At 36.9% G+C, this 13755-nt stretch overlaps 4 protein-coding genes and 1 pseudogene across 6 annotated transcripts in view; 4 read left to right on the forward strand and 1 right to left on the reverse strand.

The window, feature by feature from the left end:
• The window catches only part of LOC125857417 (uncharacterized), a 49696-nt gene that overhangs the window by 3205 nt on the left and 32736 nt on the right, over positions 1 to 13755 (reverse strand). The window lies entirely within an intron of this gene.
• Positions 1957 to 6338, forward strand: LOC125857403 (3-oxoacyl-[acyl-carrier-protein] synthase I, chloroplastic). Its single transcript, XM_049536985.1, has 7 exons — positions 1957 to 2572; positions 3090 to 3521; positions 3804 to 3977; positions 5398 to 5511; positions 5614 to 5715; positions 5810 to 5876; positions 5983 to 6338. The coding sequence occupies exons 1-7, from the start codon at positions 2120 to 2122 to the stop codon at positions 6048 to 6050; spliced, it is 1410 nt and encodes a 469-aa protein (XP_049392942.1). The 5' UTR covers positions 1957 to 2119; the 3' UTR covers positions 6051 to 6338.
• On the forward strand, positions 6585 to 8853 carry LOC125857419 (DNA-directed RNA polymerase V subunit 7-like). Of its 2 annotated transcripts, none has more exons than XM_049537003.1 (2): positions 6585 to 6679; positions 8181 to 8853. In XM_049537003.1, exon 2 carries the CDS (start codon positions 8260 to 8262, stop codon positions 8731 to 8733), a length of 474 nt encoding a protein of 157 aa, XP_049392960.1. In that variant the 5' UTR covers positions 6585 to 6679; positions 8181 to 8259; the 3' UTR covers positions 8734 to 8853. The 2 variants fall into 2 exon arrangements, with proteins under 2 accessions (XP_049392960.1, XP_049392961.1); XM_049537004.1 differs by having other exon boundaries at positions 6628 to 6712.
• LOC125857412 (chlorophyll a-b binding protein 1B, chloroplastic-like) lies at positions 9661 to 10661 on the forward strand (annotated as a pseudogene). The gene is made up of 2 exons (XR_007445663.1): positions 9661 to 10226; positions 10355 to 10661. The product of XR_007445663.1 is annotated as a chlorophyll a-b binding protein 1B, chloroplastic-like (transcript).
• Positions 12564 to 13514, forward strand: LOC125857416 (chlorophyll a-b binding protein 1B, chloroplastic-like). The gene has a single exon (XM_049536999.1). It carries the CDS (start codon positions 12614 to 12616, stop codon positions 13364 to 13366), a length of 753 nt encoding a protein of 250 aa, XP_049392956.1. The 5' UTR covers positions 12564 to 12613; the 3' UTR covers positions 13367 to 13514.

Below are 13755 nucleotides of genomic sequence, written 5' to 3' on the forward strand. Positions count from 1 at the left end.
TGTATGGGGATAAAGTTAGGTTTGCTATCCATTTCAGACTTTATTATGTAGTTATGACATTCAATGAGGAACACCTAAATTGGGTGCACCAACATCTTCAATCAGTCTATTAAAATCTTAGACATTTGACTATATGAATCTAAATGTAGTTAAAAAAAAAAAAGTAGAAGAAAAATAAAAATAAAGAGATGAAAGGTAACCATTATGCCATCACACATATAATTATAGTCAATTTTGATGAATAATTTCTAATGATTTATTTTGATTTTAGGTTAAAAAAGATGAAAACGATGTATCATGGATTCATGGCTCTATATTGATGACTTGACATGTGAATATTTATGTTTTCACAAGTTAGAAAGTTGATATTTCAAGGATTTATTTTATTTCCAAGTTAATAAAAGTAACAATAATATAACATATTATAATTTTCTCTGGTGTGTAATTCATGTTCGTACAAATAAATAATTATGATTACGATATAAGAGGTATTTAAAACATGTATTTTGACCAAGTAGAGCTAATTAATTAGCATATCTACATGCCCACAAATGTCTTTGTATGCACATTATATTTGATATTAACAAGTCACAATACTGTATATTTGTATATTCGTACCAAGAGGTAAATGTGATTTACATAAGTTTAACACAATCTAAAATTACTACTAATTTATACATTGTAGTGAATTGCGTTACAGAATACGTCATACGACTTTAATTTAATTCTTTCTTCTAATAATAAATTTCCTAATTAGTAAGGTATAATAACTCCTTATTTTTTGTGAGTAGGATGTTTGCTATTTGATCAGGGTTGATTCTTAATTAAAATTTAATACAAAAAAGAAGTAGTTGATTTTAAAATTATTAAAATAAAAAAGACAAATATAATACATTTTATTAATTTGATTGTCGTTGATTTTGCTTCGACTACTTAATTTTTAATCATATATAAATATAAAGTTTTTTATTCATTTTTTCTATTATTACTTTTTGACATTAAACAAACAATAAAAGTAACAACATTTTATTAGGCAAATGTAACATCATTTCATTAAAACAGATTCATAATTAGAATGGAAGGGTTCCTTGTGATTTGTGAATGCACTGAGAATATAATAATTTTGTACAAAGCTAAATACTACAAAACTAATGATTCATGAAACTGTCTTTCTTCCGGGAGAAAAAATATAATTAAGATTACTAAATTTCAATCTACTCAAAAAAGTTGCAAATGATTTAGAGTTCAAAATGAACCTATAAATAAAACTTGTAGCACCTTGTTTGAATGATTGTTACCCGTTCTATTGTATTGCGTTGTTAGTTTAAATAAAATGTTTGTCTTGATTGTTGCTTAAATTCTATTGTATCGTATCGTTTAAATCAATGGTTAGGTAATGATGCAAAGACTCATTGTAACGATCGATTTGGTGTGATCGCGTCGTTACCTTTATATCTACTTCTCATTTTATCTTTGCTTATTATTTAAATATGTAAATTATCTTTTACCCTACCTTTTCATAGTAGATGTACTCCATATCCTACTTTTTTTCTTGTAGGTTTATCATTCAAATTACGGATGTCTAACATAATATAACGACGGAAAACGATATAATCTATCCAAATATTGTATTCATTAAAACAATATAGTACGATATAATACAATACATTATGAAACAATGCATAACAACCATCCAAACAAAGTCTAAAAGTTCCAAAAAAGCCAAATCTACTCAGACACAAATTAGACATGCTTATATCCAGAACTAATAGCACAATTACATATCAAAATAAAAAAAATTAAGGGGAAAAACAAGATATTTGAATTTGTTAGTTTAATTCATTTGTTTTATTAATTTTAATTTGAATCGATTTTTAATCAAATCATGAATGAAGGGTGGGTAACACAAAAACATCCTCTATTTAAATTAGTCGTACACATTTTGGTTGTGACTTGGTCTCTCTCTCTTGCTGTAGAAGCACAAAACACACTCCCCCTTTCTCTCTCTCTAAAAATAGTAATACACTCACATCGTTCACATCGAAAAGCTTTTTGCTTCTGCTTCTGCTTCTTCTTCTTGCTCCGCCACCTCAAATCTCAAAACCCATTTCAGTTAACAATGGAAGCAATGCAATCTCTATCATTTCGTCCATCTCCACTAGATCCTCTTCGGAAAAACATGCCCCAATTCACCAATGTAAGGTCATTGGGTGCTAAAAGAGTGCCTTTTATTATATCAGCTTCTGCATCCACTGTTTCTGCTCCCAAAAGAGAGAAAGACCCAAAGAAAAGGGTTGTTATAACTGGGACGGGTCTTGTTTCTGTGTTCGGGAATGATGTCGATACTTACTATGAAAAACTTTTGGCTGGTGAAAGTGGGATTTCGCTTATTGATCGTTTTGATGCTTCTAAGTTTCCTACAAGATTTGGGGGACAAATTCGTGGGTTTACATCTGAAGGGTATATTGATGGGAAGAATGATAGGAGGCTTGATGATTGTTTAAGGTATGCCATTGTTGCTGGCAAGAAAGCTTTGGAAAATGCAGATCTTGGGGGTGATAGATTAGAAAAGGTTCGACTTTTCTTTTCGTTCTTTTGCTATTTCGATTTGGTTATATCTGTGAAGATTTTCTGTTTTTCTTTTTTGGTATGGTGAATTTGCTGGAATGGGGCTTGCATGATGTGCTTTCGGCTTGGATGTTTTGTTCATTTCGATCATTTTATTTGGAGATGTGGAGAATTTGGAGAAAATTGCTAGCTGATTGTGTTTGTTTTGGTATTTTAGCTGGTTTTATGCCATTTATTGCTTGTATTTCATATCTATTTTCACCAAAATGCTGGAATTGGGCTTTCATGATGTCTTAGAGACCATAATTGTGTAAAAGTCTTGAGTCTTGCCAGTGCATTTTGGAATACCAGAAACAATAAAAAATACCGTTCCCCACAATACAAATTTATCATTAGTGCATTTGAAAAGTGTTGATGTGAATATTTAGCATAGCTATTTGTTCAGACTTCATTGTTTTTCTAGATTTGTTTCTTTTCTGCAGTACATGACTCCAGGTTGTTTATTTATGTTCTTCCTGCAGATTGATAAGGAGCGAGCAGGTGTTCTTGTAGGAACAGGAATGGGTGGTCTTACGGTTTTCTCAGATGGCGTCCAGAATTTAATTGAAAAGGGTCATAGGAAAATTACTCCATTTTTTATACCATATGCCATAACAAACATGGGTTCTGCTTTGCTTGGTATTGATCTAGGTTTTATGGGACCAAACTACTCAATCTCAACTGCTTGTGCTACCTCCAATTACTGTTTTTATGCTGCCGCAAATCATATTCGCAGAGGTGAAGCTGATTTGATGCTTGCTGGTGGAACTGAAGCTGCCATGATACCTATTGGTTTAGGAGGTTTTGTGGCATGCAGAGCTTTGTCTCAAAGGAATGATGATCCACAAACTGCTTCCAGACCATGGGACAAAGATAGAGATGGATTTGTTATGGGAGAGGGGGCTGGAATCTTGGTAAGCTAACTAGTGATTCTCATATTTTGGTCATAGGAAGTGCATCTAAGCTAGTTTGAGCAAAAGTTATGTGTAGTCCAATGTAGTTTGCTTTTTCATAAGTTGATTCCAATCCCGAAGCAACTAAATATGCAATAAACTGCTATCCATGAATTGCTGGTCTTTCTTTCATTGCACGGTAGACTGCATAATTAGATTAAGCACTAGAGATTTCTGTCACTTTAATACAATCTACTCACCGGTTGGAAAGTTATTATGAAAATTGAATGACATTCTTGGCAGGTGATGGAAAGTTTGGAGCATGCAATGAAACGAGGAGCACCAATAATTGCAGAGTATTTGGGTGGTGCAGTTAATTGTGATGCTTATCACATGACTGATCCCCGAGCTGATGGTCTTGGTGTTTCTTCATGTATTCTTAGCACCCTTGAAGATGCTGGAGTGTCACCAGAAGAGGTATTTACTTCCCTCTACAAGCAGTTGAGGTTGTACTCTCATTGTCTACTCAATAGTCAAAGAGAGGGTAAAAGACATGCTGGAAAGAGCAAATCGCTCCAGATGTTTTCTGTTAAAAATTTGAAAACTTATCAAAATGTTATCTTGGGGCTACCAAACCCAAGATCCGTCATATCTCATACTTTTGCTTCTTAGAATTCTTCTGTTGTTGGGAAAAGGTTACAGTGAAGATAGTAAACTATTGACATGAAAGAGATTTCTTTTCATGTTACATGGGCCTTGTTGTAGGACATTTTTGTGTGTGTTTTGTTTTAGGCTGAATGGAAGATATTGTGCAACGAGTGAATCTTCATTCTTTAATAGTTAAAAAACAACTACTTGTGACATCATAGTCTTTTCCATGTCAATTTTATGCGCATAGACTCTCTCATCCATGTCCCGTTGTCTCTTTGAGAAAAAATGCTACCTCCCATATGAGGTTTATTCTAAATTTCAGATTCCAAGTAAAGATTACTCCCCTCTCTCTTTACTAGATAAAGACATCCTTTATTGAGAGTAAAGGAAAGGTTACTATTCAATTTTAATCATCAAAGGCGCATGTTCAAACTGCTGGCGATCAGAAAAATCTGGATTCTTTCACCATTAGCCACAATGCACCTAAAATGCTTGTAGAATTCATCCTAGATACCACTCCCCCTTTCTGGAGCTTAAGTGTCTTCTTCTCAGATCTGATTTTAACAATACCAACCTTCTCACCTCGCTGTGTTACTTCTTTTCACGCAACAAGGTGAAAGTTTGCCTCCAGATATATATCCAACCCACTAATCTCTTTTGGGATCTTTGAACTGCCTGGTTTCAGTATGCACTATATTTACAAGTGGCATGGAAGGCAATCACTGATGCTACATGGTAACATTGTGGGCCAAACCATCCTTGTTCTCAACTTCTCTCACTACTGAGCCCACATTTTATTTGTTGATCTTGAGCCATGACACTGACTTTGCTTCAAAGCACAAGAGAATGCCCTAACATACAGCAATTGTCTAGAATCAGCATGATATCTGTTGATGAATTAATAGTCACACATTCACATTTCGATAGTACCCTAGAATTGTCCTTTCAGTAATCCTATTTAAGATGTTCAAGCAGAACGGCATATTGAGAATTCATATGGCCGGAAGCCACTAGTTTGGATTGACCTTCTTTTTTGTTGTTGATGACGAAACGGCTGAAAGTGAAATTGTCTCTTTATTTTGATCATCCAGAACTTTAGAACCTAGTTTAAGTGGGTACTTGAAACATTCAGCTTTTGATAATGTGTTATAGTCTTTGGTAACAGGTACAGAATGTTTTGGGTAGATTTTTCTAAACGTTAAAGTTGGGTTCGATTACTGGATTGATCTTCCATTTTTCTTTTTAGGTTAACTACATTAATGCTCATGCAACTTCCACCATTGTTGGTGATCTAGCCGAAATAAATGCTGTCAAGAAGGTTTTCAAGACCACCTCAGGAATCAAAATGAATGCAACCAAGGTAATTCTGTCTACATTGTAATGCATCTCTTCATTTATTCGAATTTATCAGTGTATTTGGCAGTATGTTCATCTTTTAAATTTTTTCCCCATATTGTTCCAGTCTATGATAGGGCATTGCCTCGGTGCTGCTGGTGGTCTGGAAGCTATCGCAACAATTAAAGCTATTACAACCGGCTGGGTGCATCCTTCAATTAACCAATTCGTGAGTTGTTCTATATTTTCAAACTTGCATATCAAATGTCAATTGCTATGCTCATTCTTCATTTGCAAATCTCTAATTGTAATGAATATTGCAGAATCCTGAGCCTTCAGTGGAGTTTGATACTGTTCCAAACAAAAAACAGCAGCATGAAGTGAATGTTGGTAAGATACACTTCAAATTATAGCACCATATTATATTTTCACAAATAAACATTCTCATGAATAATTGAAAAACTTCCAACATAACATCAATTTCTTACATATGCAGCAATCTCCAATTCCTTTGGTTTTGGTGGTCACAACTCTGTCGTCGCCTTTTCTGCATTCAAGCCTTAATTCAGCTCAGTTTAGCTAGAGCAATCTTCTGGAGTAATATAGGGGATTAATGTGATACACAGTGGCTGTTTCTTGCATCTCCGTGTGGGCGACTTGCTGGGCGCAGCGAGAGAGGAACAATTGTCAATTCTTTTATGTACTAATAATCTTTAGCTTGTAGTTTCATAGCAATGAACATTTTTAACTTTTCACTCCTTAAATTAGCTTGGACCTTCATAGCTTGGTTAAACAACAATGCCATCAGTTTTGAATTATGCAAGAGATTTGAAAGATGATATGATCTTTTGATATTAACAACTCTCTGATGGCACCTGTTTAACTTTCCATTTGAGTGGACAATTGGTTCGAGAACATTTATTAAACAACATACGCTTACTTTGTGTGGGTAGAAAAACTGTTTTCGAAAGAAATAACTAGTTAACCTGTAAACTGTATAAACAGCCATATTCACAACTATACTCGTTGCTACTAATTAAGACTATCAATGAAAAAAAGGGGGTTAAACTGAAAACAACACAACTTTGTGGACTAAAAACGTATCACCAAGTCACACAAGTGAGCTGAACCCAATTTCCTAAACTTCCCGTACCTCACCTTCTCCGTCGCCGTTGCCGGGCTGTCCACCAAAGGTTAGTCCCACTACAGTGCCTCCGCCATCGTCGGTTCTTTTTCTTATGCTTTTTTTTTTCTTTTCTATGTTCAGATTTTTTTTCAAATTGTTTCCTTTATTTGTTACTTTCCGATCATGCAATGTTGTGTCTACGGTAACATAAATTTTAGTTTCCTCCATCACTGTTCCGCACTCTTTAGAAGCTTAAAAGCAAAAGTGAAGTCCCAATTTAGCTTTTAGTCACATTGTTTTAGAAACGCTGCAGATTTTACCCTAGTCATTGAAAGTTTTCCTAATCGTATTGTTTTAGGTCATTCGGTGTTTCCTTTTTCTTATCTAAGTTTACTCTTATATAATTGTCATTGCCTCCGTGAAATGCCTATGCATTTTGCATTATTAACTCTCGTGAAGGAAGCTGATTGAAATATGGGGCATTTGGTAGGTTGATTTTCACATGTTGCCCAAAACAGTTTACTCTTATATAACTGTTATTGTCTCCGTGAAATGCATATGCATTTTGCATTATTAACTCTTGGAAAATGCTCGTAAAGGAAGCTGATTGACATATGAGGCATTTGGTAGGTTGATTTTCACATGTTGCCCAAAACCTAGGGGGGATATGTATATTATTCATTACGAATTAAAGTTTTATCTACTTAACAATGTAATTTGTAACTATAATTTGACGGTCCTAAAAGATTTTACCCCCCCCCCCCCTCCCCATCTTTTCTTAAGTTACCAATTTGTGCTGGGTGTTATGTTTTTACTTGAGCCGAGGTCTATTCGAAAACAGCCTCTCTACCTTGGGTAAGGTCTAGGTGCACACTACCCTTCTTAAACCCCGCTTGTGGGATTACAAAGGGTATGTTGTTGTTGTTGTCACCCACTCATGCTGGGCATAGACACTTACCTGCAGTTGGCTTCTAAAAGCATTTGATAATTTGAAAAATTCTTTCTTTGTCGGTGGGAAACTCTATTTCATCATTCTACCTCCAATGGTCGGTTTAGCAGAGTTAGAAGAGTTTCAAATCGGTGTAAATACTCTTATTAGAGTTTTTTTCTTCTGGGGTGGGGGGTTGTATTATCTTATTAATGAGGATGTTGCAACAGCCTGATTGCTGTATTCTCGTGTGAGCTGATAAAGTCTTATCTCAGAGGAGTGAATTCGTGTAGTCTCCTATGTTTTCCTGTGAGGTTTCAAGTCAATATCTGCAACTTATATGAGGAGAAGATGACTGATCCTGCTTGTTAAGAACACCACATCCAAATCCTTGTACCATTCTATCTCTTGCAGTTCCATACCCAGTACCTTTTGCACCTTAACAGTGTTTGTGGGGATTAGAAATCTTCTCCTGATTTATAAATTTCAGTAGATGTGTACTGTATTTCTTGTGGTGTTGGCATATGAAATTCGAAACTTTTTCTTGAACTTCCATACTAGAATTGTTGTGACTGCATGGTTTCTTTGCAAGGCCTCATATTTCCCTTGATAAAGCCCACTGTGTTTTGATTTGTGACAGGTCCTTCAAAATGTATTTGAAATCTCAGTTGTCGTAGAATGTGATAATCCCTGCGGAGAACCTTGATGTTGAGGGCTTAATGCTTCAGAAGGCAATTGTTATTCGCCTCATGGATGACTTTGCTGCCAAGAAGGCCTCAAAAAATCTTGGTTACTTTATGGCTCTCACTACATTGGAGAGGATTGGGGAAGGGAAAGTTCGAGAACACACTGGTGATGTGCTTTTCCCTGTGGAATTCAGCTGTGTTACCTTCAAGATATTCCGTGGAGAGATCTTGGAAGGGGTTGTTGACAAGATCTTGAAGCATGGTGTCTTTTTGAGAAGTGGCCCCACAGACAAGGTGTACCTCTCTCATCAGAAGATGGCGGATTATAAGTATGTGCCCGGAGAAAATCCAATCTTTATGAATGAGAAGATGTCTAAAATTGAGAAAGACACTGTGGTGCGTTTCATCGTGGTTGGAGCAAGGTATGTGGAGGTGGAGAATGAATTCCAAGCAGTCGTGAGCTTGGAGGGTGATTACCTTGGACCTATCTCACAAAACTCTGTTTAGATTTCAGTTATTCGCCACGATTGGCTCATGTTGGACATAGACAAGTGACATGTAAAGCTAACTTTTGTAGCTATATCTGTGTTTAGTACTATTTTGAATTGAATGTGACTTTTCTGTTGATGTTGTTGACCATCTCTGAAATGTCTTACTCATTTGGTTGCTTATGCCCTCAAGTGGTCATGTAAATGTTACAAGGCGTAGCATGTCTTCACAGATACATTTACTTGTTATGGTGATAAACCTTTACTTAAAATACCTTTACGAAGTGTCTTGTTCTCTTGACTGATTTCTCTCCGTGTGAATTTTTTTTATGTATTAAAAATGTTCTGATCAGTAGTTCAATGATAGAAATTTTGGTGCATGGTGTTTAGTATTTGGTTAGTGGTTCTTGATTTAATGTATTGGGATTCTAATTGATATTTGTTCTTCTGGTTAACCAAATGTAAATCTTATGAAGTTCTGGCTGCATATGTGAATCTGCTGTATATGTTTCCTGAGGGTGTCCGACTTGTCATGTAACATGTTTAGTGAAAGGCTACATTATAGTTCTAGATTGAATGAGCTATAGTGCTGAAAGATAAAATCTGGAGAAATTTCAAATGCATAATGATAAGAGATATCAGTATTATAAGCTCAACAAATCACAGGGTAGAGTTCAATCCTTACAGTCACACATAGGATGACAATAATGAATGGGTCCCCTTATAAACATCTTGGAAAATTGAAGGATTGGAGATTGGCAAGATCGCATTAATTGCTACACATGGGATCTTGATACCCAATGAGATCATACATACAGATATCATTAGATAATTTGGACTATTTACCTCTTAATTACTCCATATATAAATGGTGAATTAGTTCCCTTTGTAACTTCATCTCACCACAGCCAACTTCAACAATATATCATACCATCAAACGCTTACTTTTCTCTTGACATAAACCATGGCAGTTTCTACAATGGCTCTTTCTTCCCCTTCTTTTGCTGGACAGGCAGTGAAACTCTCACCCTCTGCCTCAGAAATTTCTGGAAATGGAAGGATCACTATGAGAAAGGCTGTCGCCAAGTCTGCCTCATCTAGCAGCCCATGGTATGGCCCTGACCGTGTTAAGTACTTGGGCCCATTCTCTGGTGAGTCCCTAAGCTACTTGACCGGTGAGTTCCCAAGTGACTATGGATGGGATACTGCTGGACTTTCAGCAGACCCTGAAACATTTGCCAAGAACCGTGAATTGAGGTGATCCACTGCAGATGGGCTATGCTTGGTGCTCTTGGATGTGTTTTTCCAGAGCTCTTGGCCCGTAATGGTGTCAAGTTTGGTGAGGCTGTGTGGTTCAAGGCCGGATCCCAAATCTTCAGCGAGAGTGGACTTGACTACTTGGGCAACCCAAGCTTGGTCCATGCACAAAGCATCTTGGCCATTTGGGCTTGCCAAGTTGTGTTGATGGGAGCCGTTGAGGGATACCGTATTGCTGGTGGACCTCTTGGTGAGGTTGTCGACCCACTCTACCCAGGTGGAAGCTTTGACCCATTAGGCCTTGCTGATGATTCAGAGGCATTTGCTGAGCTCAAGGTAAAGGAGATAAAAAANACCGTATTGCTGGTGGGCCTCTTGGTGAGGTTGTCGACCCACTCTACCCCGGTGGCAGCTTCGACCCATTAGGCCTTGCTGAAGACCCGGAGGCATTTGCTAAGCTCAAGGTAAAGGAGATCAAGAACGGCAGACTTGCTATGTTCTCTATGTTTGGATTCTTTGTTCAAGCTATTGTTACCGGAAAGGGTCCATTGGAAAACCTTGCTGACCACCTTGCAGACCCTGTTAACAACAATGCCTGGGCTTATGCCACAAACTTTGTTCCCGGAAATTGAAAATCTTAAACAATCTTAAAATTTGATTATTTGATGGCCTTGTAAAGTAGTTGTGAGTTACTTGACAATAGAATGGATTTTTTATTTTTTTTATATTCCAAATTTCCAATGATTGTGTAGTTCTGAGTTACATTTTCCAAAGCCATGAATAAAAAATATTACCACTTTCACACCAAAGGGGAGAAGAAAGAGAACAGAGAAAAAATAATTGAAGATACATATGAGAATTGAGATGTGGTAACTAGAAAAACTATAAGCTGTTATAAGCTTAAAACTTGAATTTTTAGGTCAGAGGAACTTATGGAATTCAATTAATTCTCTAGATGCAATACTCAAAATTAGTGTAAAGTACTAATGTTGAACACCATGGCGTTATTACATGATTCCTCATTTTTCTGTCGAAAAGTGAGAGGAAATAAGAGGCCATTGTTTTATTTCACTACCAGAACATTGACATTTCATTGAGAAGGGAAAACCAATGTGTTTTGTAGTCTGAACATAGTAAGTAATATATGAGATTGCAAGTCCTTACATTATGTGTCCTGTGAGCAAATTCATAAATTTCTTGAAAAATCATCCTTCCTAACAAGGCGCATAGTATTGACCAGAGACAAAGGACATACTTGTATAGTTGGTTAGCAGAAGAGACAAGTAATGCTATACATGTGTCACATCCCGCCACATCGCAGTAGAATTTTGCATCCGGATAGGGGCGGAAGGATCTAGAGTTGTGGAGAGGTTTCCGGAAGACTCTAGAACCCTCTAGATTATTCAAGAAGGCTAGAGAATTCCCTAGAATTCTCTAGAATGACTTAGAAGGCAATGGAAGGTCCTAGAGTGTGTAGAAAGTTCTAGAGCTAGGACCAAAGTGTAAATAAGTTTAGGGACTTAGAAAGTAATTTAAAATTGTACTTTAGTCCCTAGGAGTTAGTATAAATAGGGGGTGCCATTCATTTGCAAGGCATCCAACCAAGAATCCAACCAAGAATCCAAGCAAGCAAGCAAAGTTGTAAGCATTCTCCAAGCAATACAAAAGCCTTCTTCCAAAATTCTCTAAGTCTTCCTTTTCATTCTCTTAGCGATCTAGTCTTAAAGGGCTTGCTTGAGCTTACAAGATCGTGAAAGATTCGTGAGTAAATTGTCAAGTGCCGCACGGAGCATTAGTGAGACTCTAAGTCCGTGACACATGACACTTATTGGCAACAAATTTAATCTCTATGCACTATTAATATAAAAAATATATACAATCAGTTTACTTATAAAGTAATTATAGGTAAATCCTTGATAAACATTACTCCAATTGGTTGTCTCGTAAGACTAGGGAACTGACCTACTATCACTTGTTAAAATTTTACCGATACTGTAAAAACATCTTTACACTGTCAGTGTATATAACTTAAATCTACAATTAGTAAATTAAATTTCTCTCAAGTCTTAACACAGCCAATATATTGTGATGCTGATGAATTCCAACAAATTAAATTATTTACTCATGATCTTCTGAACAAGCTCTTTCCAAGTCTCAGCATTGCTTTCTGTATAAAGATGCATTATTAATTTCCCAAAATTCATGAATAAAGAAGTAATAAATTTCACCTTATCCTCAAATTTTGCTAAACCATATTTTTACATTGAATGAACTATAATGGTGGTATCTTTTACCCTGCATGTAGACAAAATGTAGAGAAATGCCAAGTGGATAATGATAGGGATATCATATTGTAAGCTCAACAAATCACAGGGGAGAGTTCGATCCTTGTGACCACATATGATAGGACAATATTGAATGCGTCCTTTCTATGAAAATTGATGGATTGGAGATTGCTAAATGTGTATTAATTTCTACAAATGAGATCTTGATACCCAATGATATCATAGATATAGATATCACTAGATAAGAGGATTATTTCTCTCTAATTATCTCCTATATATTCTGAACCCCAACTAACTTCAGCTTCATCACAACCAACTTCGACATTTCAAACACTTACTTTTTTCTTGATATAAACCATGGCAGCTGCTACAATGGCTCTTTCTTCCCCTTCTTTTGCTGGACAGGCGGTGAAACTCTCACCCTCTGCCTCAGAAATCACTGGAAATGGAAGGATTACTATGAGAAAGGCTGTCGCAAAGTCTGCCCCATCTAGCAGCCCATGGTATGGACCAGACCGTGTTAAGTACTTAGGCCCATTCTCTGGTGAGTCCCCAAGCTGCTTGACTGGTGAATTCCCTGGTGACTACGGCTGGGATACTGCTGGACTTTCAGCAGACCCTGAAACCTTTGCCAAGAACCGTGAACTTGAGGTGATCCACTACAGATGGGCTATGCTTGGTGCTCTTGGATATGTCTTCCCTGAGCTCTTGGCCCGTAATGGTGTCAAGTTTGGTGAGGCTGTATGGTTCAAAGCTGGATCCCAGATCTTCAGCGAGGGTGGACTTGACTACTTGGGCAACCCAAGCTTGGTCCATGCACAAAGCATCTTGGCCATTTGGGCTTGCCAAGTTGTGTTGATGGGAGCTGTTGAGGGATACCGTATTGCTGGTGGACCTTTTGGTGAGGTTGTCGACCCACTCTACCCAGGTGAAAGCTTTGACCCATTAGGCCTTGCTGATGATCCAGAGGCATTTGCTGAGCTCAAGGTAAAGGAGATAAAAAACGGCAGACTTGCTATGTTCTCTATGTTTGGATTCTTTGTTCAAGCTATTGTTTACCGGAAATGGTCCATTAGAAAACCTTGCGGACCACCTTGCAGATCCAGTTAACAACAATGCCTGGGCTTTCGCCACAAACTTTGTTCCCGGAAAATGAATATCATAAAACGTTCTCAAAGAATATGATGATTGTTTGATCGCCTTGTAAAGTTGTAATTGTGAGTTTACTAGACAATAGAATGGATTTTTCTTATATTCCTATTATAATGTAGTCTATAATTTTACTTTCCAATGGCATGAATGAAAATACCATCAGTTTCATATCAAAGGGGAAAAAAGATGACAGAGCAAAAGAAAAAAACCCAAGCTACATTTGGGATGTGGTAAAAGCTTAAAACTTGAATATAGAGACCACCAGAGGAACTTATGGAATGCAATCACTTCTCTAATTGTGAGGCTTAGTTTTGTAAGGCTTACATCTTAAGAGTCGGACGGTACGC

Source organism: Solanum stenotomum, chromosome 3 (genome assembly GCF_019186545.1).
Source record: "Solanum stenotomum isolate F172 chromosome 3, ASM1918654v1, whole genome shotgun sequence".
Lineage (NCBI taxonomy): Eukaryota > Viridiplantae > Streptophyta > Magnoliopsida > Solanales > Solanaceae > Solanum > Solanum stenotomum.

Coding starts and splice junctions, on each gene's coding strand:
- LOC125857419 (XM_049537003.1), top strand. CDS start 8,260: ATGCTTCAGAAGGCAATTGTTATTCGCCTCATGGATGACTTTGCTGCC.
- LOC125857416 (XM_049536999.1), top strand. CDS start 12,614: ATGGCAGCTGCTACAATGGCTCTTTCTTCCCCTTCTTTTGCTGGACAG.
- LOC125857403 (XM_049536985.1), top strand. CDS start 2,120: ATGGAAGCAATGCAATCTCTATCATTTCGTCCATCTCCACTAGATCCT. Junction 2,573..3,089: donor GGGGTGATAGATTAGAAAAG/GTTCGACTTTTC, acceptor TTCTTCCTGCAG/ATTGATAAGGAGCGAGCAGG. Junction 3,978..5,397: donor CTGGAGTGTCACCAGAAGAG/GTATTTACTTCC, acceptor TTTTCTTTTTAG/GTTAACTACATTAATGCTCA.